At 48.1% G+C, this 23733-nt stretch overlaps 1 protein-coding gene across 2 annotated transcripts in view; it reads left to right on the plus strand.

The window, feature by feature from the left end:
• LTBP2 (latent transforming growth factor beta binding protein 2) overlaps positions 1 to 23733 on the plus strand; it is a 1439407-nt gene that overhangs the window by 693826 nt on the left and 721848 nt on the right. For both annotated transcript variants that reach the window (XM_078659886.1, XM_078659885.1), the window contains exon 4: positions 19415 to 19602. In XM_078659886.1, the coding sequence (XP_078516012.1) occupies positions 19415 to 19602 (188 nt within the window). The remainder of the gene's footprint in view (positions 1 to 19414; positions 19603 to 23733) is intronic.

Genomic DNA, 23733 nt, shown 5'->3' on the forward strand with positions numbered 1-23733 from the left:
GTACTCCCAGAAGCAGCAGCGCTCAGGCCCTGAAGTATGGGTACGTGCAACCCAAAAACTACTGATAATGACCCTTTCAGATGGAGCGTGTTTATGTGTGCTCTGGCAGGCAATGGGTAGTGTATTCCTGCACTGGGGTGCTCCTGCAGTGATAGGTTCTAATTGGCATCAGAGTGAGGATGTGCCAGAATGAACTGGTTCTATATATGATACATGATTTTTAATTTTTTTGCATTCCTTTAAATATTATATATGTATATTTTAGTGATAAGGAAATATTAATGAAATTGGATTGAAAATGTACTGTTTTATTACTATATGTGTTTGTCATTGCCAAATGTGCTTTTATGGTCTAATATATTTTTGACCGAATAAAGGTGAAGAATTGAATTGAGGATGTGGCCAGAGACGCCGACGTCGGCTCAGCACCCTGTGATTCTGGGCAACTCACTTAATCAGTGATGCTTAAAAAAAAGGGTGGCTTTAATTCGCGCAATCTCAAACTGCCAAAAATTAGGCCCTGCACCTATGACATAGAAGCTGATGCTTGCCATGTCTCCCATGTAAAGAGGCAGTTTGATATTGCGCGAATTTGGCCCATGGGCGTCCAAGTATGTTACATGACTATCAGAACATTTGCATTAAAGCTTACTTATGTGTCTTTTGTTACATTCCTGGCTCATAGCCACGCCCCAGAGACGCCCCTACCGGCGCATCCAGTCTAATTAGTGAGTACCGGCACTTCTCATTTTCCATTTAAAGCACTGTTTATGCCCCAACACAGTCTTGGGTGCGTGCTTCCGCCTTTGTTGCTTGTGCAGGGTAGTTTGGCTTTCATTTCTTCGCTCTAGTGTGTCTGACAGGAGTCCAGTGCGAGTCTGGCAGTACTCAAGAGTCTTTTGCTGGCAGTGGTACAGAGCTGCCTTCATTCATTGCCCTTGCCCGCGCTTGAAGTTGTTATTTCTTCTGTCATTACAAGCCAAGAGCTTGTGTTGGCGTGGCGGTTGGGTTCAGTGAACACTTCCTTCCAAATTATGAATCAGACCCTGATTCAAGTCTAGAGTGCCAGATCTGGGAATTGTGAACGAACCAGAGATGCCTGAGCTTTATGAGCACTTTCCTTATAAGGTATCTCGCCCTAGCCTAAATTCAGTGTAGTTTCATCAGGAGGTGCTTTTGTTAACTGAGTACTAGATCTATTCAGCGTTTGATTTCTGCCAGGGCCGTTTCCAGCTTTACACATGATTAGCATACTGAGAATCCCAATGTATTTTGAGTTTGCATTCTGGCATTCCAACTACACACCCACTGCTTGGCCTATCTGTATAGATGTCTCATAGTACTATGATATTCATCCTGCAGATATTTCCATTTTCTGCTTGTATTTTTCGCTTTCCTGAATGATGCTTGCTGGTACTCTAATGTTTACCTTCAAGTTAAAATTTGAAAGTATGTGGTCCTCCTAGTATTTCTTTTCCTGTTCTGGAAATGCCATGCTGGCATTCTTATCACGCATCCTCGAGCAGGCCTGCTCTCCGAAGTGTTCTCGTTTGCTGACCTTCATACCTCCTCTTTTCCACCATGCCGTAGTCCCTCTTTTATAAAAATTTGGAAAACTGGATATGTTGTGGTTTTATGACCCTGAAGTTGGGCTCAATATTCCTATGTGTTATGTGATCAGTAACTTCGAATTCCTGCCTGTTCCACTTTCTCATCTGTTATTACCTTTTTTTTATTTTATATATTTTTATTGTTTTTTTATTTGACAGGATACAAATATACATATAACATTTAGAACATTTCGCTGATTCATTTGGTATATACGTATTGCATAAAAGCGTTTGGTTGTTGGTTCTTGGGTGTTCGTTTGACATGTCCATCGTCTTTCAGTCATGAGCTTGGTTATAACATATATAACGTATACATATAACATATAGGCGTTCGGCTGAAGGTTGTGGAGCGACCGTCGAACACTGTGGGTGGTTCTCGATCTTAGCTTTCTCGCTGCTGTCTATGGTGGTTTGTGCGGGTCAAGGAAGCTATCTAAAGATGACCACATCTCTCTGTTAGTTTTTCTCCAGGGTGTGTGTCTTAGTGTAGTTGAGTCTGCCCCTCTTACGTACGTCACCCAGTTCAGCCATTGTTTAAAGGTGGCCTTGGTGGTGTCTTTCCATTTGGCTAATACTGTTTTTGTTGCACTGGTGAGGAGGAAGTCAAGGAGGTTTCTGTCTTGTTGTGAGTCAACGTCTGTGTTGATGTATGCTGTGACTAAAGTACTGAATTCTTGTTTCAGGGTGCAACCTAGGACCTTATTGATATAGTCGAACACCTTCTTCCAGAATTTGCTGACCTTGCTGCAGTGGAAGATAAGGTGGGCTAGGTCCCCTATTTCTCTGTCACAATTCCAGCATCAGTTGTTCTCTCTTAGGCCTAGCTTTGCTAGTTTAACTGGTGTCCAGTATGCTTGGTGCAGCACTCAGAATTTTGTTTGGGCTAGTACTGGTGATATTATGTTGCGTGTAGGGGCCCTCCATATGGTCTGTAATTCTTGTTCTGTCAGTTTTGAGCCTATCTGTGTTTCCCAGTATTCTGTGTTTTTGGCGTTGAGTTTTGTGGAAGCTGTGCGGAGGAGTTTGTACAGCTGTGATACCTGGTGGCCGGTCTAGTTTATGTTTTCCATGTATTGGAATATTGATGGGGTCTGCCTATCTAGATTTGCTTTTGTGATGGCTGCTTTAATCACCAGGAAATTGTACAGCTCTAAATCAGGGAGGGCATGATTTTCTTTCATGTTGTTGAACGTGAGGGGCATTCCCTTCTCCTCCATCTGAGCTGGGTGCGAGAGGCCTTTTGTTTCCATGTTGTTATGTCAAGGGGTCTGACTCTGTATTTGATTTTGGGATTTGTCCAGAGTGCTACCCATAAGGAGTTTTTTATGCTTATCTCTAGTCTTTGGTCTACCTTGAGGAGAACTTGTTTTCTTATTTTGAATATCCGGTTCCCTTTTAGTGCCTTTTTGTTGGTGGTTAGGAGAGCGAGTGGATCGGTGTTGCCTAGGATGGTTTTTTCTAGTAATAGCCAGGTCGGAGTGTATTGTTGGTTGTTGAGCACCTAGTGCATCCCCTGCCTGGCTACCGCTGCCATCAGGAAGGTTCTGGGGTCTGCTACATTAAGTCCCCCTTGTTCTTTCTTTAATCTCAGTTTTGCGAGGCCTATTCTCTGTTTTTTATCTCTCCAGATGAAGTTGTTAAGAGTTTGGTCTGTTTTCTTGTGGAAGTCGTTAGTTAGTGCTAAGGGAAGCATGCTGACTAGGTAGTTGACTATTGGGGTGATCATCATTTTGACTGTTTCTATTCTTCCCCACCAGGTGATATATTTGGGCGACCAGTTTTTGAGCAGTCCTTTATCTTGTCTAAGGTGTTTTTCTCGTTCTGTTCTAGGGTGCTTTTAAGGTTCATCCCGAAGTTGATGCCTAGGTATTTGATGGATCTCGTTTGCCATGCTAGCCCTGAGTTGCCCAGTGCCTCTTTAGTTGTGTGTATGTTCAGAGGCATACACTCTGACTTCTCTCTGTTTAGTTTGTAACCGGAGTGGGATGCGTAGGTGTCTATGGTGTTCATGAGGGCGGGTATGGACTTGGCTGGGTCTTCTGTTATGATTAATAGGTCATCTGCGTAGGCAGCTAGTTTGGCTGTGGTGTTGTTTATTGTTATACCTGCTATGTTCTCATTTGCAATGATGTCTCTGATCAGTGGTTCTAACGCTAGTAGGAACAGCAGTGGGGATCGTGGGCAGCCTTGCCTGGTCCCTCTTTGTAGGTCGAAAGGGGCTGAGGTCGTGCCGTTGATAGCTATCTGTGCTTTGGGGTTTTTGTAAAGGGCCATGACCTTCTTTGTGAAGTTGTCTCCCAGGTTGTTAGCCTGCATGCATTGTTCTAGGAAGTGCCAGGAGACTCTGTCGAAGGCCTTCTCTGCATAGAGCGTGATTGCAACTGCCGAGTTGTATGAATTCGAGCTGTACTCAGTGATTTGGCAGAGGAGTCTCGTGTTGTCACTTGACATTCGTGTTTTCATATATCCTACCTGTGTGTTTCCTATTAGCTGTGGGAGCAGTCTATTGAGTCTTGTAGCTAGTATTTTGGCATATATTTTGCAGTCTAGGATAATGAGTGAAATTGGCCGGTAATTTTTTGGCCATTGTGCGTCTTTGCCTTCTTTGGGGATGACTATGATGTTGGCCTGAGACATTGTCTCCGTGACTTCCCCTTTCTCCCCGCAGTGGTTAAAGACTTTTGTTAAGATTGGTGTTAGTTGGTCCTGGAAGGATTTGTAGAATGGTGCTGTGTATCCGTCTGACCCCGGTGCCTTGTTGTCTTTAAGGCTCTTAGGGCCAGATGTAGGAGGCCATTTACCGACCGGTAACACCCGATTTCGGACGTTACAGACCGGTAAATGGGTATTTGGTATGTAGGGGGCTAAATTTACCGATTCGATAAATTTATCGAATCGGTAAAATACCGAATCGGTAATTTTACCGATTCGGTAACTTCGGGATGTAGGTGGGACTCTTCAGAGTCCCTAAGGCCTTACAGATTCGGTATTTTACCACCCAATCCAATTGGGTGGTAAAATACCGAATCCAGGTGTGCATGCACATGTGTGCATGCACACCTATGCCATGTGACAGACAGACGTGCCCTTAGGGCATGTCTGTCTGACACATGGCACACATGCCAGTATTTGGGGTGCTAGAGGGTGTCAAAGTGACACCCCCTGCACCCTTGCTGAAATCGGTATTTACCGAATCGGTAAATACCAATTCGGTAATGCCCATTGATTCCTATGGGCTTCAATGCCCATAGGAATCAATGGGCATTACCGAATCGGTATTTACCGATTCGGTAAATACCGATTTTTACAGAATCGGTAATTCAATTACTGATTTTACCTACATGTCACACCTTCATATTTACCGATTCATAAATACCGAATCGGTAAAATTAGGTATTTATGAATCGGTAAATACGAATTACCTACATCTGGCCCTTAATGGCTACCTAACTTCAAGGGTTTTGATGTCTTGGCCTAACGCCAGTGCTTCTTCGTTCGATATCTTAGGTAAGTTTAGGTTTTCAAGGTAGGTCTTTGTTCCTTCAGTGTCTATGTTCTCATCTTTGTTGTATAGCTCTTTGTAAAATTCTGTGAAGGTGTGTATCAATCAATCAATCAATCAATCAATCAATCATGCCATTTGTATAGCGCACTACTCACCCGGGAGGGTCTCAAGGCGCTTGGAGGGAGGGGTATGCTACTGCTCGAACAGCCAGGTCTTGAGTTGTTTCCTGAAGGCGAGATGGTCCTGGGTCAGCCGAAGGTGGATGGGGAGGGAGTTCCAAGTCTTGGCAGCCAGGTAAGAGAAGGATCTTCCTCCAGCGGTGGCTCTTCGGATACGTGGTACGGCTGCGAGGGCGAGGCTGGTGGACCGTAGCTGGCGGGAGGCCGTGTAGAAGGTCAGGCGGTCGTTGAGGTACTTGGGGCCCAGGTCGTGGAGAGACTTGTGTGCGTGGGTGAGGAGCCGGAACGTGATCCTCTTGTCGACGGGGAGCCAGTGCAGGTTCCTCAGGTGGCTGGAGATGTGGCTGCGTCGGGGGACATCCAGGATGAGTCGGGCGGAGGCGTTCTGGATGCGCTGGAGTCTTTTCTGTAGCTTGGCTGTGGTTCCGGCGTAGAGGGCGTTTCCGTAGTCCAGTCGGCTGGTGACGAGTGCCTGGGTGACAGTCTTCCTGGTCTCGGTCGGGATCCAGCGGAAGATCTTGCGAAGCATACGCAGTGTATTGAAGCAAGATGAGGAGACGGCGTTGACTTGTCTGGTCATCGAGAGGGAGGGGTCCAGGATGAAGCCCAGGTTGCGTGCGTGGTCGGTTGGCTTGGGTGCGGTGCCCAGGGCTGGGGGCCAGCAGGAGTCGTCCCAGGCGGAGGGCGAAGATCCCAGGATGAGGACTTCCGTCTTGTCCGAGTTCAGTTTCAGGCGGCTGTCCTTCATCCACTCGGCGACGTCTTTCATCCCTTCGTGTAGGCAGGTTCTGGCGGTGTCTGGGTCTCTGGTGAGGGAGAGGATCAGCTGGGTGTCGTCGGCGTAAGAGATGATGTTGAGGTTGTGCTGGCGTGTGATGGCTGCGAGAGGTTTCATGTAGATGTTGAAGAGGGTGGGGCTGAGTGAAGATCCTTGCGGGACGCCGCAGATGACTTCGGTGGCCTCGGAGCGAAACGGGGGGAGGCGGACTCTTTGTGTTCTTCCGGCGAGGAACGAGATGATCCACTCCAGTGCCTTCTCTTGGATACCGATGTTGCTGAGGCGCTGGACTAGGGTGCGGTGGCAGACCGTGTCGAACGCAGCGGAGAGGTCCAGGAGGATGAGGGCCACTGTTTCCCCCCTGTCGAGCAGGGTCCGGATGTCGTCGGTGGCTGCGATGAGGGCGGTTTCGGTGCTGTGGTTGTCTCTGAAGCCGGACTGCGAGGGGTCGAGGGATCCGTTCGTCTCGAGGAAGGCGGTCAGCTGTCTGTTGACGATCTTCTCGATGACTTTAGCAGGAAAAGGGAGGAGCGAGATGGGGCGGAAGTTTTTGAGACCGGTGGGGTCCGCTGTAGGTTTCTTCAGGAGGGCGCTGATCTCGGCGTGCTTCCAGCTCTCCGGGAAGGTGGCGGTGTTGAAGGAGGCGTTGATGATGTTCCGGAGTTGGGGTGCGATGGTGGAGTCGGCCTTGTTGAAGACGTGGTGTGGGCAGGGGTCGGTCGGTGATCCGGAGTGGATGGTGTTCATCGTGCGGGCTGTGTCTTCGGTGGTCACCGTGGTCCAGGTGCGAAGGGTGGCGGTGGGGGGCGTTGGTTCGACGGTTGGGTGCATGGGTGGGGCGCCGAAGCTGTTGTGGATGTCGGCGATCTTGCCGTGGAAGAACGAGGTGAGGGAGTCGCAGAGGTCTTATGATGGAGTGATGTCGTTGGTGCCGGTGCTGGGGTTGGAGAACTCCTTGATGATAGTGAAGAGCTCTTTGCTGTCGTGGGCGTTGTTGTCCAGTCGTTCCTTCAGGGATTTCTTCTTGGTGGTGCGGATGAGCTGGTGGTGCTTGCGGGTAGCGTGTTTGAGGGCGGTCATGTTGTCGGTGGTCCGGTCGAGGAGCCAGGCTTTCTCGAGGGTGCGGCAGGTCTTCTTGGAGTCCTTGAGGTCGTCGGTGAACCAGGATGCCTTCTTGCTTCTGGGTCTGCTGAGAGGGTTCTTTAGTGGCGCGAGGTCGTCGGCGCAGGCGGTCAGCCACTGTGTGAAGTTGCGGGCTGCTTCGTTGGGGTCCGTTGTGTTGGCGGGTGGGCTCTGGCTGAGGGAGGTGGTGAGCTGGTCTGCGGTGATCTTGCTCCAATTCCTGTGAGGTACCTGTTGCGGGTGGTGGTGGGTCGTGGATCTTTTGAAGCTGAAGTGGAAGCAGCTGTGGTCGGTCCAGTGGAGTCCGGTGGCGTGGCTGAAGGTGATGTACTTGCTGGAAGAGAAGACGGGATCAAGCGTGTGGCCGGCGTAGTGGGTGGGGGTGTTGACCAGTTGCTTGAGTCCGAGGTTGGCGAGGTTTTCCAGCAGGGCGGTGGTGTTGCGGTCCTTGTTGTTCTCCAGGTGGAAGTTGAGGTCCCCGAGGAGGATGTAGTCAGTGGAGGGAAGGGCGTGCGGGCTGATGAAGTCTGTGATGTCTTCGCTGATTTGTGTGCGTGGTCCCGGGGGTCTGTAGACGAGGGTGCCTCTGAGGGTCGTCTTAGGGTTGGTGTGAATCTGGAAGTGGAGATGTTCAGCTGCGGCAAAGGAGTCGTTGGCGTCGGTCGTGATGCGGAAGGTGTTCCTGTGGACGATGTCTTTGTGGTGGGTGTGAGTCTTGTTACTGGTGTCTGTGATTGTTGTGATATAGTGTTGTCTCTGCTTGTGCTTGAGGTATGATGCTAGTGTTTTCCCGGCCTTGTTTGCTTCACATAGGTTTATCTCTTTGTACTTCTTTATCCATAGCCCTGCCCGTTTGCTTAGAATAAGATTGAAATCGTATTTATTTTATGTAAGTTCCGTCAATATGTTTTGGTTAGTGGTGTCTCCTATGTGTCGTGTCTCTAGCCTTTTGATTTCTTTTTCCAGCTGGGACAGTTGGGCCTATCTCTTCTGGCCTTTATTTCTATTAATACACCTCTGATGGTTGCTTTGAGTGCTTCCCACAAGGTTTTGGGGTCTACGTCTGGTGTGTCATTGTTTTTGATGTATTCATCAGTGGCGTTCTGGACTTTACTCTTATCCTCTTGCTTGGCTATGGTAGTGAAGTTAAGTCGCCATCTACAGGTTGTGTGTTCATTGTGTCTTCCTGTGAGGTGTAGGCTTATGCAAGCATGGTCCGATATGGTTCTGGCAGCTATATCTGTGTGTTCTATTAGGTGCGTGTGTGTTCCTGATATGAGAATCTAGTCTGCTGTATGAGTTGTGTGGGTTCGAATAGAAGGTGCAGTCTCTGGTGTCGGGGTGTTGTAGTCGCCACGGATCCGCTAAGTTGAATCTGCTGCATATGTTCGTTAGAGTCTTGTGGGATGTTGTGGTGCGTGCTTGGGTTTTTGATTGCCTGTCGAGCGTTTGGTCTAACGCCATGTTGAAATCACCCGCCAACACCGTCATGTTGTTCGAGTTGTTGGTCTCTAGTTCCTTCGTTACCCCCTCCCAGAATGGAGTGTCGTCGGTGTTTGGTGCATAGATGTTTATCACTAGTATTGTCTCATCTCCTCTTTTAAGCTGCGTGGTCAGAAGTCTGCTTTCACTATCTTTATGTTTGATTTGCTGTTGGTCAGGGTGATGACCCCTCTCTTTTTACCCACCGCCGGCGAGCAGGCAACCTGACCAATCCACTTCGCACTGAGTTTGCCTGCTTCCTCTGTAGAGAGTTTGGTTTCTTGTAGCAGGATTATGTCCCCTTTGGTCTTGGCTAAGTAGTCAAGTACCTTTTTCCTCTTGATAGGATGGTTAAGGCCTTTGACGTTGAGGGAGATGATCTTAAGGTCTGATGACAGCGTCTTGTTATTAGACTGCGTCATTTTTAATACTGCTAAACGCTGTGTCTAATATCTCTGTGAATAGCCTAACCCTAGCTGTGCTTTGGGCTTGCTGCATGTGTGTGATCCGGTGTTCTCAGTGTTGACGGTGGTCTATCCAAGGTGTTGGCAATGCTGCGTCGAAGACATGGACAGGACGTACTTGACAAACAAAACTTGACATGACCAGACATACAGGGTCGAACATCCCCCCTCACCCCTCCTTCGAGTCCCTCCTCCCTCCCCTCCCTCCCTTACTACTGCTTTGTACTGTGGGCGTGAGACAGCAAGGTCCCCTCCGCCCCGTCTTGACCCCGGGATTATGGGTCTGAGGTAGTCTGTATCGTTCTGACATTAACTCTCATTGTGATATTGTTAAAGGATATATAGCTCTGTGGAGAAGTCACGTCAATCTGAGGTAGGTTTTGTTGCAGTTCTTTGGCGTGGAAAGTCCGATTTGAGTGGTAGTTGTGGGGGCTTGTTTCTTTGTGTTTTGGCTTCTTATTTCTGGCCGCTATGCCTTAGTCCGTGTGTGGATTCGGTGATGCTCCTCTCTTGGCCGTCGGTACTGAAGCTTCAATGTCCTGTGACGCTGGGCCCTGTAGATATCGTGCCAGTTCCCCATGATCCTCGAAAGTTAGCCTGACCCCCTTGTTGTATATTCTGAATCTTGTGGGACCTGCAAAGGAGAAGGTTATGTTTTCTCTTCTCAGCTTGTCTCTCTGGGCTAGAAAACCTTTTCTAATGTCCACTGTGGGTTTAGAGTAGTCCTGCGTCAGGATGATTTTGTGACCGTTCCATAGTAGGTTGGGGTTCTTCCTCGCTACTCCAAAGATGGCGTCCGTTTGGTGGGATCTCATAGATTTGCATAGTATCGGTCTGGGACCGGCTCTGATGGCTTGTCTGCTGGCCGGGACTCTGTACGCCTTGTCCAGCTCGATGGGGCTGTCGAATTGGAGGTATGAGGTCCTGTATGAGTGTAACGCTTGATCCGGCTTTGTCTTCCTCTCCCTCTGGCGCTGCTAGTATTCTTATGTTGCCTTTCCTGTTGCGATCTTCGAACTCTGCTGCTTGTCTGCGTAGTTCGGCCGTTGCCTTGGCAATGTTACCTATGGCCTTCCCTGTAAGTTGGGATCTGTCCTCAATGTCACTTACTCTTTGTTCCACCGCTTCTATCTTATTGTTCGTTGCATGGACGTCTGCCCTTATTGCTGCTAGTTCTAATTCAATCTTGTCTGTTGTTTCTTTTGTGGATTTCGCAAGGTTGTGTACATCGGCCAGTACATCGGCCAGTTTAATGAGGATACTGTCTAGAGTGCTGGTGATGTCTGCTTTTAGTTTTATGGGCGATTCTGCTCCGTTCTCTAATCTGTTTTTCTTTAGTTGTTGTGCGTTGTTGGCGCGTACAGCGCTTGTGCCTTCCTTGTGGATTTCTGCGCTGGAGCGGCGTGTACAAGCTCGGTTTGCTGGCGTACCTGGTCGCTCAGTGGCGCTCAGGATGTGGTTTTGGTTTCGTATTGTTGGCGCGTTAATTTCTTTATTTTGCAGCGATTGTTCCCCTTGTGGGTGTTGGACGGGTGGCAAACCCCTCGAAGGCGCTCGTGTTTACGAGCTTTTCCCTCTTCTCTTTTTCTATTGGCCCTCTTTCTTCGGTAGTTTTGCCACGGGTGTGTTTTTGGTGCTAGGCGTTCCCGACTATTCCTCTCCTGAGATGGCGCTCGTCTCGGGTGTTGGCGATCCTACCCACATTCAAAATGGCACCTCCCAGGGGTGTGTGGGTTTCGGTTTTGCTTGCCCGTGCTTGGGTTTCCCTTATTTCCTTGGTGGTGCAAGCTGGCGTGAGTCTGTTGCGCTGATGTGTTTGTTTGCCGCTGATGCTTGCTGTTTTGCTCTGCGACGGATCGCCTGAGTTGGTGCTGTTCCAGGGCGTTGCTGTTCTTCCCCTCTTTCAAAATGGTGTCGGTTTCGGTTTTGCTTGCCCGCGCTTGGGCTTGCTCTGTTTCCTGGGCTGCGCGCGGGGGTCGTTCTGCTGTGCTGATGAGGTCGGTTGCGGCTCCCTGCCTTTAGGTATGTGTGTTTGTTGTTTTGCTCTGCGGCGGATCGCCCGAACTGGCGCTGCTCTAGGGCGCTGTTGTTCTTTCCCTCTTCTAAAATGGTGTCACCCAGGGGAGTGTCGGTTTCAGTTTCGCTTGCCCGTGCTTGGGTTTCCTATATTTTCTGGTGCTGTGAGCGGGGGTAAGTTTGTTGCGCTGTTGTGGTCGGCTGCCGCTCACTGACCTTAGGTATGTGCTGGGAATTGGGTGCTGGTTCTTGTTGTTCTGCTCTGCGGCAGTTCAATTATACAGCGGCGACTCCCTTCGGCGCCATTTAGTTTTTGTAGTCAACTTCTCGGTGCACTTTCGGAAAGCTTGTTGTTTCTGTGCTTCTAGGTCCTTCGTCATAAGTTTTGTCGCCACCTGTCTGTTCCCGTTCCTTTCCGATTTAGTCAGCGCTTCTCCGTTGGGCTTTTTATGTAGAATTTGCTCTGGTTATTTCGATCTGATTCCCGGGGTCTGACGGAGCTCCGGATTTAGGCGATTGTGCCCTTTACCATCCAAGCCACGCCCCCATCTGATATTTTCTATTTGTATTTTCACACTGGATTTTGCCTGCTAGTATTCCAATTTCACCTCAGCCTTTTGCCTGCAGTCACTCACATTTCCACGCTGGATTTTGCCTGCTTTGTTACCATTTCTTTGGAACTAGGCCCCTAGAATTCCAGTTTCCACCCTGGATTTTGTCTGCTTTCATCCCCTTTTCCACCCTAATCTTTTCCTACTAAGAGACCCATTTCGTCTTTAGGTTTTGCCTGCTGACATTCCTATTTCTGTGATGCATTTTTAGGTCTCGCCCTGGAATAAGCATCCAAAGGATGCCTTCCAGGGACGGAGACGTATAGTCACCTGTCTGGAGGGAAGGACGGACGAGAAGGTGCACGCGCTTCTCCCCGGCTGGATTCAGCTGCTTGCACGCGCACGTCGGCTCCGTCCACATTCACAAGAATTCCCGCGCCGTGCACATCCCCACACATGCATGCATGCGCATACACACAGAGACACTCGCTCGCACACACTCTCTCCCTCCCCCCCGCAGTCATCACACACGCATACACACACGCACGCATACACACAGACTCCAAGACACATACACACACGCACGCTCACACACATACAGAGCCCCCCGCCGCCCCACGCACACACACATGCCCCCCGCCCTCGCAGCTCAGTAAAGGCCCCCACTCACCGGTACTTGTCTTCAGGCGAGGGCTCGTTGCAGGCGGCGGCGGTCTCTTCCTTCTGTGCGTGCGAGGCTCTCTCACCTCACGGGAGCCCGCCCGGGCTTCCGGTGTGTCTTCACGTCCCGCCCCCGGCCTGCCTGACTTCCGCCCGGGATTGAAAACCTTGTTATTAATAGGTACAGTCCAGAACGTTATGGTTTGACAAAATACTTCCCATAAATGTCCTTGAGCTCGGATCAGAAGGCATGCGTGTAGAGAGAGGTGCGTGTGTTTCCCCGTTTGTTGACAAATTAATGAATTGCATGTGCTTCAGGACATCCGTACTTGGATTTGTTCTTTCGAGACGGAGGCTGCAGTCCTTTCTCTGGTTCGATTCTCGTGCATGTTCAGGGGCCATGTTGGACGATCACACGATATGTGTTACCTTAGTTTCGATGTTAGACAGCTGTCATGCTTTCTTAGTAGTATTGCTTGTTAGACACACGGCCGGAAGTATTAACACTGTATCCCTTTAAGAAACACACATCAAGCGTAACCAATAGGTAGACCTCTTACATAAATAGCCCGGCAATTGACCTGCCCAAACCTTTTCAAACAAACGAAGACGCCGCATGCAGCCTATGTGAGAGGAAGCCTCGTTTTGCCGGTAAGAGCGCAGAAATACATCAAACCAGCCCCGTTAGAATGAGAAAATAAACTTAGAATATCGGGTATGTAATTCTCCCTTTCCCCCCCGATTCCTTCAATACAGATACATGGTCACTCTTGGGTGTCACTCTGAATATCCACACGCGGCATTGAACTCATACAGCGAACCAGGCTGTCACACCCTTTAGGTAAGATCAATCGAAATCCTTAATCTACACCTGAGAATAGAAAAACATACATTCCTAATAGCCATTCCCTTAATTACAGGCAGCCTCTGTACGCAGTTTACCGTAAGGATCCAGTGAAACTACGTCTCCCATAAAACCCCTCGCCCGTAATTTCGCTGCCGGCCGTGTGTCTAACAAGCAATACTACTAAGAAAGCATGACAGCTGTCTAACATCGAAACTAAGGTAACATATATCACCGTGGTTAGAAACTGTGCTCTCATCATCTATATTAGTAATAATCAACTTATATTTATAATATGGCACACGCTGTTTCAATCTTTAGGTAGCGGCTATCCTTTCATTCTGCGCACTGTGCGTCTTTCTGCTAGAACAGAACACTATCGCTGCAACCACAGTTTATCAGAAGAGCTAAAAGCCCAATAACCAAGACTACATAGAAAGCGCCATATCGCGACTGCCTCTTAACATCTGAATTAAGGTAACATATACCGTGTTTAAGAACTGTGCTCTCGCTATTAAGACTAGTAACAGTCAATCTATACTTGTATCATGACACACGCTGTTTAAATCTTTAGGCAACGGCTATCTCCCCTTCCTAAATGTTTGCACATCTTGGCAGCAGCCTACTGCCTATAATCAGCCGATGAAGTAGATTGCGCTCCAGGCAAGCTGCTGAAATTCAACTCCAACAACGTCAACTACATGGTTTATTTAAACACACCACGTGCATGTGCTACTACTATAAAGGATTGCATCTGTGCTCCAATAATAGTATAAATCCTGCCATGCATAATTGACCCTTCCTCTACCTTGAATGTGTGGTGGCTTTCTTTCGCCACACTCGTCTTCCGTGCAGGCAAAACATCAAAGAACCAGCCCGAAGCAGTCGCATAGCTGGAAAGTTTTCCTTTGCTATAGGAGTGACATTTCCATGAATGCAGCGTGCTTATGTGTGACATTTTCTTGCATGTTCTATCCATGTTATAATGTTAATTCCTGAAAGATACTTGTGCATTACAAGGGACTAAAATATACACTGAATAGGTGATCTGTCATGTAGTTTAGTAGTGAAAATACACATTTCTTGGTTTGTACATTTTTTTATCATGCTATGAGCCACTTTACATCATTCTAACTGAATTGAGTTGTACAAATTGAAAAGCAGTACACATTTTAACTAATAAGGTTCCATAAATGAGTGATATGAATAAACATGTCTCACATGAGCACACAGAGGCCTGTTCTATTTACATCTTCGGAAATAATGGTTTCCAGTGCAGCTTGTATATTGTTTTGCAGCAAAAGATCAGTGTAGAGAACAGTGTTGTACAGAGGGCGTTACTGATGAGAACGCTTCTGTTATATTCTAGGTTTCATGTTTTGATATGTATTTCTCAGCTACATTCTAGGTTATAGCTTTCTATAGCATTCTAGCTACAGACAGGATGCCCCCCCCCCCCGCGAGGAATGGAGACCCCGCTGGCAAAGGCAGCGCCGGGGTCTCCCAAGAGACGGACCGCCTGCGGAGCCAGCTGCAGAAGGCGTACTACCTGCTGATCCACGCCATGCACGACCTGCCCGTGGAGCGGCGGAGCCCCCTCCCCTCGAGCACTCCCTCCCAGGACCGCATCTGCACCCAGTCCTCCCCCCGGGCGCACTGCTCGTCCGGCGAGGCCAGCCCCCAGTAGGCATCGGACAGCGAGTCTGCGGCCCAAGCCTCAGGGGCCCTCCCTCCGCGCCGCCACCACTGGAGCAAAAGTGAGGAGACCCTGGGCAGGGAGGGGGCCCTGCCGCCGCTTCACAGGTCCCTCATTGACAGCGGCATCCAGTACGGCCCTCTGCCCCCCCGCCCGAGGGACAGGCAGGAATGTGGAGGTGGGCCGGACAGTGAGGAGGAGGAGGAGGAGGAGGACTCCCAGTGTCCAGCTGCCGAGGAGCAGGCAGTGCGCTGGGGGCGTGCAGCTAGCGGGGCTGGCCATCCATCACGTGTGGACAAAGAGTGGCTGGGAGGGCTTGGAGACCCCGATCACAGCCCCTCAGGGATGGGCAGCCGGCCAGATGGCCCCCTCCGGGCCTCTGGGGTGACGGTGAGGAAGATGCAGAAGTGGATGTACAAGGGCCGGCTGCTGTCCCTCGAGATGAAGGAGCGCATCATCGGCGGGGCCCTGCGGCCCGGGGTGCTCAGCCCCAGGGACGAAGGGCGAGGAGGCGGCATGGTGCCGGGGAGCAGCGGACAGGTATGCTCTGTCAAGATCAGGACTTTAAACTTCCTCCATGTAGTAAGTTTTCTTTCCACCATCGTTGTTTTACTATTATTTTTTTTTGTAATTTACGTTTCTGACGAGCTTTGTTTTTTGGTTCTAAAATCTCAACTTGTCCCAGGCCAGGTCAAAGTACCATGTAGTGATGTGTGTGTTTTCTTCGTGCACTTTCCATTTCCCTATTCCAGAGTGGGGACGGGGTTCAGGGCAAGAGTGCATGTTAGAAATCAGAACCCACTCTTTAGGTACGGACAGCACAATCTCTCAGCAACCTTTAGTATAAGTGGGCCAAGTGGTGCATGCTCCCCGCGTCACTCACTGCTGTTGGCAGCGCACATTATTGACATGTTGTCTTTTCCGTTAGTAAATATATCAATCGCTTCAACTCCTATAGACAAATCCTGTCCTGTCACCTGTTGTGTTTGTGTGTGTAGTGCGCCCGGCGTCTTAGGGAGCACCAGTTCCATTGTAGAATGTAAGTGCATTGTGTCCTGCACACGTAGTTCCCTCCCTCATGTGGGCAATGTAGAGGCTGTCTCCTTCTATGCTGTCTTTACCCTGAGCTGTGAGTTCTCTACCTGCTTTTTGGGTCTCGCTGGAAAAGCATCCGTAAGGATGCATCCAGCTGGAGACCAGTAGCGATCACTGTGGGAGGAATGACGGACCAGAGGGTGCTCGCGCTTTTTCTCTCCTGGATTCATGTGCGCGCACGTCGCGTCCGCGTCCCGCGCCGTACACATCGCAGACAGACACTCGCTCACACACACACCCCCTCTCCCCCACAGTCACACACACGCACTCCAAGACACATACACACACACACACACATACACAGGCGCCCCCGCGCGCGCGCGTACATGCTTCCCCCGCCCCCCGCAGCTCAGCAACGCACTCACCGGTTCTCCTCAGCTGCAGGGCCCGGCAGCAGGACTCGTCTTCCCTCGTTAGGCACCGGGGCGGAGGGTAGGCTCCTGCCTGCTCCGGTGCACGGCTCCAATCGCGGTCCTGTTTCCTGTTGTCGCGCCGGCCTGCCTGACTTCCTGGTCGCAGGCCGGCAGAGTAACGAGGATGTTTTGCGGTATTTATTTATGTATTTAATTATGCATTTTTATATAGCGCAGACTTTACCCGAAGGCGGTATTTATTTATGTATGTATTTATGCATTTTTATATAGCGCGGACTTTACCCGAAGGCGATATTTATTTATTCATATATTTATGCATTTTTATATAGCGCGGACTTTACCCGAAGGCGGTATTTATTTATTCATGTATTTATGCATTGTTATATAGCGCGGCTTTACCCGAAGGCGTCGGAGGCTTCACAACAGGAACAGAAATGAAACATAATGAGAAACATTACAAAAGAACAGGTTGCAAAAACATACGTTACTTACATAAGGTAATAGTGACAATTGTGAGCAAACAAAATACATGAGGTAGTAAAAACTATGAGCAACCAAAAATACATGAGGTAGTAAAGGTAATAGTGACAATCGTGAGCAAACAAAATACTTGAGTAAAAATTGTGAGCAAACAAAATACATGAGGTAGTCAAAAGTGCACCAGAGGAAATGAAAGTGACAAGTGTGCAGTTATAAGAGAAAACAGAATATGATTAGAGGTATAGTCCTGCAATAAGTGCTAGACACTCAGGCTCAGGAACAAGCGTTACATGGGCAAGGTGGCACTTGTGCAAGTATCAAAGTTAGCCCGGAATACAGTACCACTGTCATCACAAAATTCTTAAGCACCCTGCAACACTGGGGATTTACAGGAATCCAAACACCAGCGTAAAGTACTCGAACAACAATAACGTCTGTCTTATAAATGTCACCAAAAAATGTTAATATTTCACTTCTGTTCTTGGATTTTCGTGAAAATACAACACATATTGCATTGCAAATGCTATAGGTGTCACATTTGTGAAAGTTAAAACTATTGGCATTGTAAATGACAAAGCTATTACTTTAGCTATTACTATAGCTATTTTCACAACCAACACATAAATAAAAAAAATGTAATTCGCAATACCAATGCTCAAACTTTCCTAATGCGAGACCTATTGCATTGCAAATGCTTGTTCCTGCTAGTATTCTGGGTTGCTTCCTTTCTCTTCCAGTATCACGCAGTTGTCTTTCGCCCCAAATACACTCTGTTAGAAGCCTCTTTTCCTATCATAGAATAGAGTGAATACAACTTAACACTTTCTTTGTTGGCTCAGATACAAGTACAACTGCTCCCTGCTAACTTTAGTGTAAAACTGCCTCAGTTGTGATTCCAGATATAAACAGGCCAAGCAGAACTTCATCGCCCGAAAGGACGTGCTGCTCTTCCGCAGCCTTGTATTACTAACAAACAGTTAGGCCGAGACTAACCTATGCCATTACATTTGCTTTTTTAGTTTCTTTGCACATACCTCACTGATAAGCTGATTGATTCTCAATATGGGTGACAAGTAGGAAAGGAGACGTGAAGGATTGCTGTCACAGTAGCACAAGCACAATAGACATTCAGAAGTAGAGGTGTGTGTAGCAACATCTTACATTTATCACTTAAGAAATAGCATAACATCTAGTTTAAATTACTCAATGGATACTGTCAATTTGAAATTATGGAATTTAAAATCATTATATTATATGCACATATATTGTTAACATCTCAGACATCACTTTAGAGTTTAGAGGGTTATGCCATTCACAAACATTCTGAACTTGCTTCCTTCAAAGATCCCACAGATATCACACTTAAAACTCCACCATGACACCTTAGAAGAGGGGCATGCTAAAGACCATCGAGGAAGCATGCTGATTCGTTTTTACATCTACTTCAAAGAGTCCCTGTGTTCCCACTTGCATAACTCTTAGTGGTTTACTGTTCTTGGAATCACTGCAGTCTTTTATCTAATGTTTTAAAGGTGGTATCTGCCACCCAGTTCACCTTATCTTTTTGCATTGTAAAAGTTTTCTTTCCAGCTTCTCTACCTGAAATATGTATTGCTTAGACTTAAAAATAAACATCGTTCTGTTTCGATATTAGTGTGTCGACTCTAATGTTTCGTAAAAGAGCCTTTACTTTATTTTCTACTTCAAAAAAAGGATCTAAAATTCAAGAATGTCGCTGCTAAAATATCAAGCCCCATTTACATTGAAAATGTAAAAAGAGTTAGATGAGATAACCTTGTTCTTGTGCTAGCTTGTAAACCCACTATTTGCAATCATGCGATAATATGTATTTTCTAAAATGAAAGTGGTCGTTCTGTGGGGCAATATCTTTAGATTTGAGGACTTGTATTCAAGGTACCAAGTACTCCAGCCACTGGGGGTTACACCAGTAAACATTTTGTGCTTGAGAGAGATAGTATTAAATGTTTGATGTGAAGGTAAATTTGTGATGCATGTTGGAGAAGAGATAGTCTTTACGTGACATGGAAAGATAAATATGCAGGTGGTTGTTGGTATAAGATAGTATAGACTGTCACCAGTGACCCAGGGCTGAGATAGATTGTTAGGTTCAATTAGTCTAACGCGATAATCCAAGTTGAGAATAGAATACTAGAGTAAATTGATGCAATATAGTATCCTGTAACTTAGGAAGCAGAATGTGAAGGTTAAATGGTTCAGGACATTGAGTATTAGTACAGGATGTTAAGATCACAAAGTTCTGGGAAATTAAAAAATCCCCAGAATAGAGAAAATATGTCAGGGTAATTGAATGCAGATTAGTGACTGTTCAATTAGGTCCAGAGTGTGGGTAGAAGGCCTTTGAAAGGACACTGGAGCCCAAGAATGCAAGGTGTTGACTGGTAATCCAGAATAGAGACCACGTTAATGGTCCGAGTACAAACAAGTGTACATTGGCACAGGACAGAGTCATTATGCGAAGGACAGAGAGAAGATTGTTGTAGGCATCCCATTAAAATGTGTATTACTTTTCTCCACAGCACTCAAAAAATTACCGAAGTACCCATTACCTCACAGCAGCATTCTGGGTCATCACGGACAGTGAGGCGGTACCCTTCTGGGGGCTCCCTTCTAACATCGAATGCTCTTCCAAATGGACCTGAACTGGAGCAGGTCAGAGGATCTCTTCAAAACATTGCACATGCTGGAAGTGCCCTCACTCCCTGGGGTAAGAATTAAGAAAATTATCCTTTATACCTCTGACAAGAAATTGCCCAAGAGCGCCCTGTGAACCTGGTGTAAGAAAAAATCCAACAATGCCCTCTATACATACCTCTGGAAAGAACTAATTCAACAGTGTCCTTTTGTAACTGGAAGATGAACTAACTCAATAGCACCCATTCTACCTGGCATAAGAACTCATCCAAGATTGTCTTTTGTATCTGGGGTACAAATTAACCCAACAATGGCCACTATACATACCTCTGGAAAGAACTAATTCAACAGTGTCCTTTTGTAACTGGTAGATGAACTAACTCAATAGCACCCATTCTACCTGGCATAAGAACTCATCCAAGATTGTCTTCTGTATCTGGGGTACAAATTAACCCAACAATGGCCACTATACCTCTGGTAAGAACCAATCCAACTGCACACTCTATCTGTGATAAGAACTAACCCAACAGCATCCTCTAAACCTCAGATAAAAACTAATGCAACAGCGTTGTCTGCACCCTGTTTTAGACCTGACCCAACAGTGCCCATCGTACCTCTGCTAAGAACTAACCTAACAGCAGCCTCTAAATCTGGAGTAAGACTAATCTAACAGCACCCTCTGTACTTGGGGCAAGAATTAAACAAACAGCGGCCTCTGGTAAACACTTGCCCTTGAGTGTCATATTTGTCTTTTGTAAGAACTAACCATTGCCTTGAAATTCGTTTTCAAGAACTTACTCAAGGTGCCCTCTCATCTTCAGACACCAATTAACTCAACAGCCTCCTCAGACTCTCAGTCAAGAACGGACCCAGTTTCACGGTCTCTGTTAGAGATAAGAAAAAGTTCAAGACTTCTGTCTTTCTTTAGTGTAAGAACTAAATCAATACCTCTATGTGGTAATTCGTGCGTGAAGAATACCCCTCTCTGTAGAAAATCCTTACCTTTGGGATCTATTGGTCAAAATGATATGAAATAATCTGGGTCATCAATCTTCATGTGCACCCTTGTCTATACCTTATTTCTCTATTCTCCTCCCTGTTGTGAAACTCTAGGGGTGAATAAGTGTCTTCTATTCCGGTGAAACAGTGGTGTCTCCCTTGTGAATCTCTCATGTGTGACAACGATTCTTTCCTCATGCGCCCAAGGTTTCCCTCTGAATCTCACCCCTTCTGCTGTCTCAAGCATAAGGTGGGAGGAATACATGCTCTTGTATGGTGCACTCTGTGTCTCTCTTTTGAATCACACTACTTCGAGTGAGCACTCTTCTTCTGTTCACACAGAAGTATTGTCAGAAAGCACCTGCCTAATGAAAGTGAAAATGACCACCCGTCCTCCAAAAGGGTGCGTCTCTCTCCCTCCTTGTGCTCACAATGGTGTTCCCTTGTGAATGTCTCTGGTCTGAGTGAGTGCTACTGTTGTGCATTCAGTGTCACATTCCAAGGAAATCTTTTGTGAGTATTCCATGGTTTCCTGTTTACATTTATTGGCTGATCCATCTCCCATGAATCTCTAATGTCCCTACACTACTCTATACTTGTGTACACATTTGTCTCCCATTATCATTGGTCTCCTATTATTATATTATGAATGTGTTGGACTTGACCCTCTCTGCAGGGTGACCCCCCCAAACATTTTACCTTCACCCTTTCTATTTTTCTGAATTCTTTTTTGTTGGCCTTAGAACTCTGTGCATTTTATCACAGCTGACCAGTGATGATAACGTGATTATGCTCACTCCCTAACCTTGGTAAACTTGGCTTACACCTGACTGGCATATTTATTTTACTAGTAAGTCCCTAGTAAAGTGGCATACCATATAACCACAGCTGATAAATGAAATGCTACTAGTGGGCCTGCAGCACCTATTGTGCCACCCACTTAAGTAACCCCTTAAACATGTCCCAGGTCTGCCATTGCAGGCTGGTTGTAGTTTTAAACTGCCAATTCGACTTTGCAAAAAGCTCTTTGCCAGGCCTAAACCTCCCTTTTTATTGCTTACAAGAACCCCCTAAAGTAGGCCCTAGATAGTCTTTAAGGCAGGGTGCATTGTAATTAATTAGTGGCACATGTACGTTTAAGTTTTCCATGTCCTGGCAGTGAAAAACTCACAAATTCGTTTTCACTACTGTGAGAGCTGTCGCTCCCATAGGATAACTTTGGTTTGCCTTATTACGTTGAATAAGTGCTAACCTTTGAATGGAAGCAGATGGAAAAATCATGTTTGGTGTCTGAGAAATTGTGATTTAAAATCTTCTTTAATGGTAAAGTCGGATTATCAGTCACAATTCTGAAAATGCCACTTTTAGAAAGTTGTTAATAAGTACAAAGGAACCCAAGACTCGATAGGAACCAAGGGTAGTAAGTATTTTCAGGAACAAAAGTCCCTACAGTCAATGAATAAATAACAGTGCTCTGGAGAAAACAAATAATGTCCAAGAGTAATGAAAAATAGATTTGTAGTACACTTTTAATCAAACATATATATGTGTGGAATATTAACCCAACTGGGGTAAAACTCACCAGGTGTTAAAACCATGAAAACAAACAGGCATGAGACATCAAATGACCATAAGGGGCGTGGCCAGCAGCCTAACATGGCGGACGTGTTTTGGTAGGGCTCTGTCCACGGGGCCTCATTATCCTGGAATTATCCTGCAGAGGTGCTCCCACACAGACGGGACCGAGCAGAGCTAATGGGCTAGAACGCACGGAGGCCACTGAGATAAGGAGCGGCGGTGGCAGAGAGACGGGGACTGAGCAGCGGCACTGCGGAGGAATCACCAGAGGCGCGAAAGTCTCCCGCGGCCTGGTCGTGGCCTGGTCGCTCCGGAGGCCTTGGGGGACGCGGCGGAGACTGTGGCAAGAGGGGACAGAACTTGCCAGTACCCGGCACTCCGGTAAGCACGTGTGTGCGGCCAGTGTGCGGCCAGCGTGAGGGGGCGCGAGGCCCTGAGGCAAGTGACGTGCGGAGAGAGCCAGCTGGGCAACGAGAGAAGGTGAGCCTGAGCCCGGAGGTGGAGCAGAGGCCTCAGCAAAGCGGCCCAGGGGGGGCTGGGTGCCAGAACACGACCCGCGCCGGCCCTCTAAGCACTCAGCAGAGTGCACCGCACACACCCAGGCTACCCGGAGCAAGTGACACTTCTCACCTGAGACGCCTGGTAATCGCCTGCAGCCTGGATGTTTGCGCGGGGTGATCACCGCAAAATGGCTCCGTGCTTCTGACCAGCCGGAGAATAAATCGTTGACCCCACGGAGGCTGGAGAGGCGGGTTCCCCTTCTTCTATGAAACCGCTCTGGACTCGCGGTGGACTGCTGCCTGAGGTCCCGACCAGCCCACAGACGCACTGAGGGTGGGTGCCCTTCTGCGAAGCGCTGCATTCCCGGTACTTACACTCCTGCCTGACCCTAACATGGCGGCCCGCAGGACACCCTGAACTACTCTCCCGTTACCCACACGCGAAGCTCTGTTAACACGCCCGCAAGCAGGGGCACGGCGGCCAGAGGGGCCCTCAGTTGTCACCCCGCATCTGTGTCCGTGCTCAAGGCCAGACTTACCTCGAGGGGGGGCGCTTTTTTCCCCTCCCCCTGAAATGGCGACGAAGCGGTACTAGGACTCCGGCTGGTGCTATTACAACCGGCGCGACTCAGAGGGGCATGTTGCCAGAGACAGTTTGAGTGGCGGAGGAGCCAGTAGGCTATGGTATAGCTGGAGCAGCAGCTACCCACTTCATCTGGCCACACCTCCCACAGTGCCTTGTGAGCCATTCTAGCCCGTGCTGCTTCACACGCAAACAGCCCCAGAGCTGCGCTGGATCACCATACGCATCTGCTCGAGGACTGAGTTGACAGCTAGTGGGGGGGTGGTCCCTCGGTACAGTGCCAGGCACGGGCTCGGCGGCCGGGCGCGAGTCGCACGTACAGGTGCGCCTATACAGCGGGCGCTGAATAACGAAGGGAGAGCATAGAATACGTCAGCTGCGCTGGACCAGACGGAATCCACACAGCAACCACCCGGAGCTGAACCACTGGCAGAGGTGGCCTATCCTGAGTGGCTCGCCCTTGGCGGCTGAGGCGGCGATTACTGGAGCTGGTGGGGCGCCCTCCTCTGCATACTGGCACACCGCAACCGCACATTGATGCCAA

The sequence above is a fragment of the Lissotriton helveticus genome, chromosome 9 (genome assembly GCF_964261635.1).
Source record: "Lissotriton helveticus chromosome 9, aLisHel1.1, whole genome shotgun sequence".
In the NCBI taxonomy this organism is placed as follows: Eukaryota; Metazoa; Chordata; class Amphibia; order Caudata; family Salamandridae; genus Lissotriton; species Lissotriton helveticus.